Source organism: Limulus polyphemus, unplaced genomic scaffold, assembly GCF_000517525.1.
Source record: "Limulus polyphemus unplaced genomic scaffold, Limulus_polyphemus-2.1.2 Scaffold15779, whole genome shotgun sequence".
Lineage (NCBI taxonomy): Eukaryota > Metazoa > Arthropoda > Merostomata > Xiphosura > Limulidae > Limulus > Limulus polyphemus.
The window spans coordinates 65-1,552 of NW_013681389.1; the positions used below are offsets into that span (position 1 = coordinate 65).

Below are 1,488 nucleotides of genomic sequence, written 5' to 3' on the forward strand. Positions count from 1 at the left end.
TTTATTTTATTTTTCATAAAATAAACGTAAGAGACAATTAAGTCAACTTCAGTATGGAACAATGTTCTTATTAACGTAACGCTATAAAGCCAGCTTCACTACAGGACGATATTTACATGTCTTCCAATATTTAGCGACTCTTCACTTAAATCAAAATTTTAATCTATATCACTTATTTAGAAACTTGTGCTTACCTAATAATTATATAAAATAGGCTGGTCAACATGGGTGCCGATAAGTACTAATAATAAAAGTAATATTAGAGCTCTAAGATAATGTTATAACCTATACTTTAGATGTCGTAACCTATTTGTTAGCTAGAGAGCGCATGACGTTAAGGTCAAATAGGTCTAGATTTGACGTCATCAGGCTTTGTAGTATGTTCCAGGGTAGATTATAAATACAAAGTTTAGCGAAGTATCGATAAGGCAGTTGAGAAGATACTTAAGTGATTGTCAAAAAGAGTTTACTTCAAGATAGCAGAGTCGTTTATAGCTGTTAGAGTTTTTAGTTTCAATTCTGAAGTGGTACAATTAAGTTTATTATTTACGTTAGTGTAGTGCAGTTAGTGTCATTTGTACAGGTGGCCTACAACTGTGTACAGTGAAAGCAGTTTGCAAAAAAGTTAAGGAAGAGATAATCTAATTTTTTATCATTTACATGGACTGAATTATTTTCACCAGATAACTGAAAAAAGTCCACCAACAAAAGAACAAAAAAAAATGTTGCCATCGTAAGTTGATAAAACAGGTTTTATAATTGGTTCATCCTATATCATATATGCTAAACCATGATAACACTAACAGATGTTGTCATTTATTATATAAACAGCTAAAAAAAGCCTACTAATTTTGCAACATTCTCCTGTTCTTCAAAGCTCAAGTATTCTATACTAGTGACATATCGCATGATGTAATGATCTTTCCTGTCCTGATATAACAAAAGAATAACATCGTCTTTAAAGGCTGCAGCTTGGATCAAACAGAGGGTTAATATCTTCACTTCTACAGGCCACTTTTTATCCAAGAGGATCTTTCCTAAACAAAGAATTAAGTTATACACATTAAATCCATTGGTTTGTTCTCAAACAATAAAATACAACGAGAAAAACTCAAAACTTCATTACATTGATATTCACAAGAACATATTCTAAAACGTCTCTATGGATTTTAACATTATTGGTTACAATTGAAATCTAATGCTCAATTTCAACCAATAATGATAACAGATTTAGTTTAAGATTATTTAAAAAAGAATCCAACCAATCAGGTCCAGGTGTGCTGCCCCCAAAGCCCAGGCTCCTCCTTCTGTAACCATATATTCTTCCAGTTCCCGCAGTGAGTGCTTTTCTTCTTTACTTAACTTGTCCTGAACAGCGTGAACGAGTTTCTTTGTTACTTCTACTCCCTAAACAGAAGTCATTAATAAACATGTTATTAAATCAGTGGTCAAACATTAATAAACATTTGACCACTGATTTGATAACAC

The 1,488-nt window shown here is 32.1% G+C and overlaps 1 protein-coding gene across 1 annotated transcript in view; it reads right to left on the reverse strand.

Moving 5' to 3' along the window:
- Positions 1–297: 297 nt before the first annotated feature.
- LOC106477471 overlaps positions 298–1,488 on the reverse strand; it is a 3,796-nt gene continuing 2,605 nt past the window's right edge. Inside the window, exons 2-3 of the mRNA XM_013938031.2 lie at positions 1,263–1,407; positions 298–1,037 (exon numbers count right to left, since the gene is read on the reverse strand). Coding sequence (XP_013793485.2) covers positions 832–1,037; positions 1,263–1,407 — 351 coding nt within the window. The 3' untranslated portion in view covers positions 298–831. The remainder of the gene's footprint in view (positions 1,038–1,262; positions 1,408–1,488) is intronic.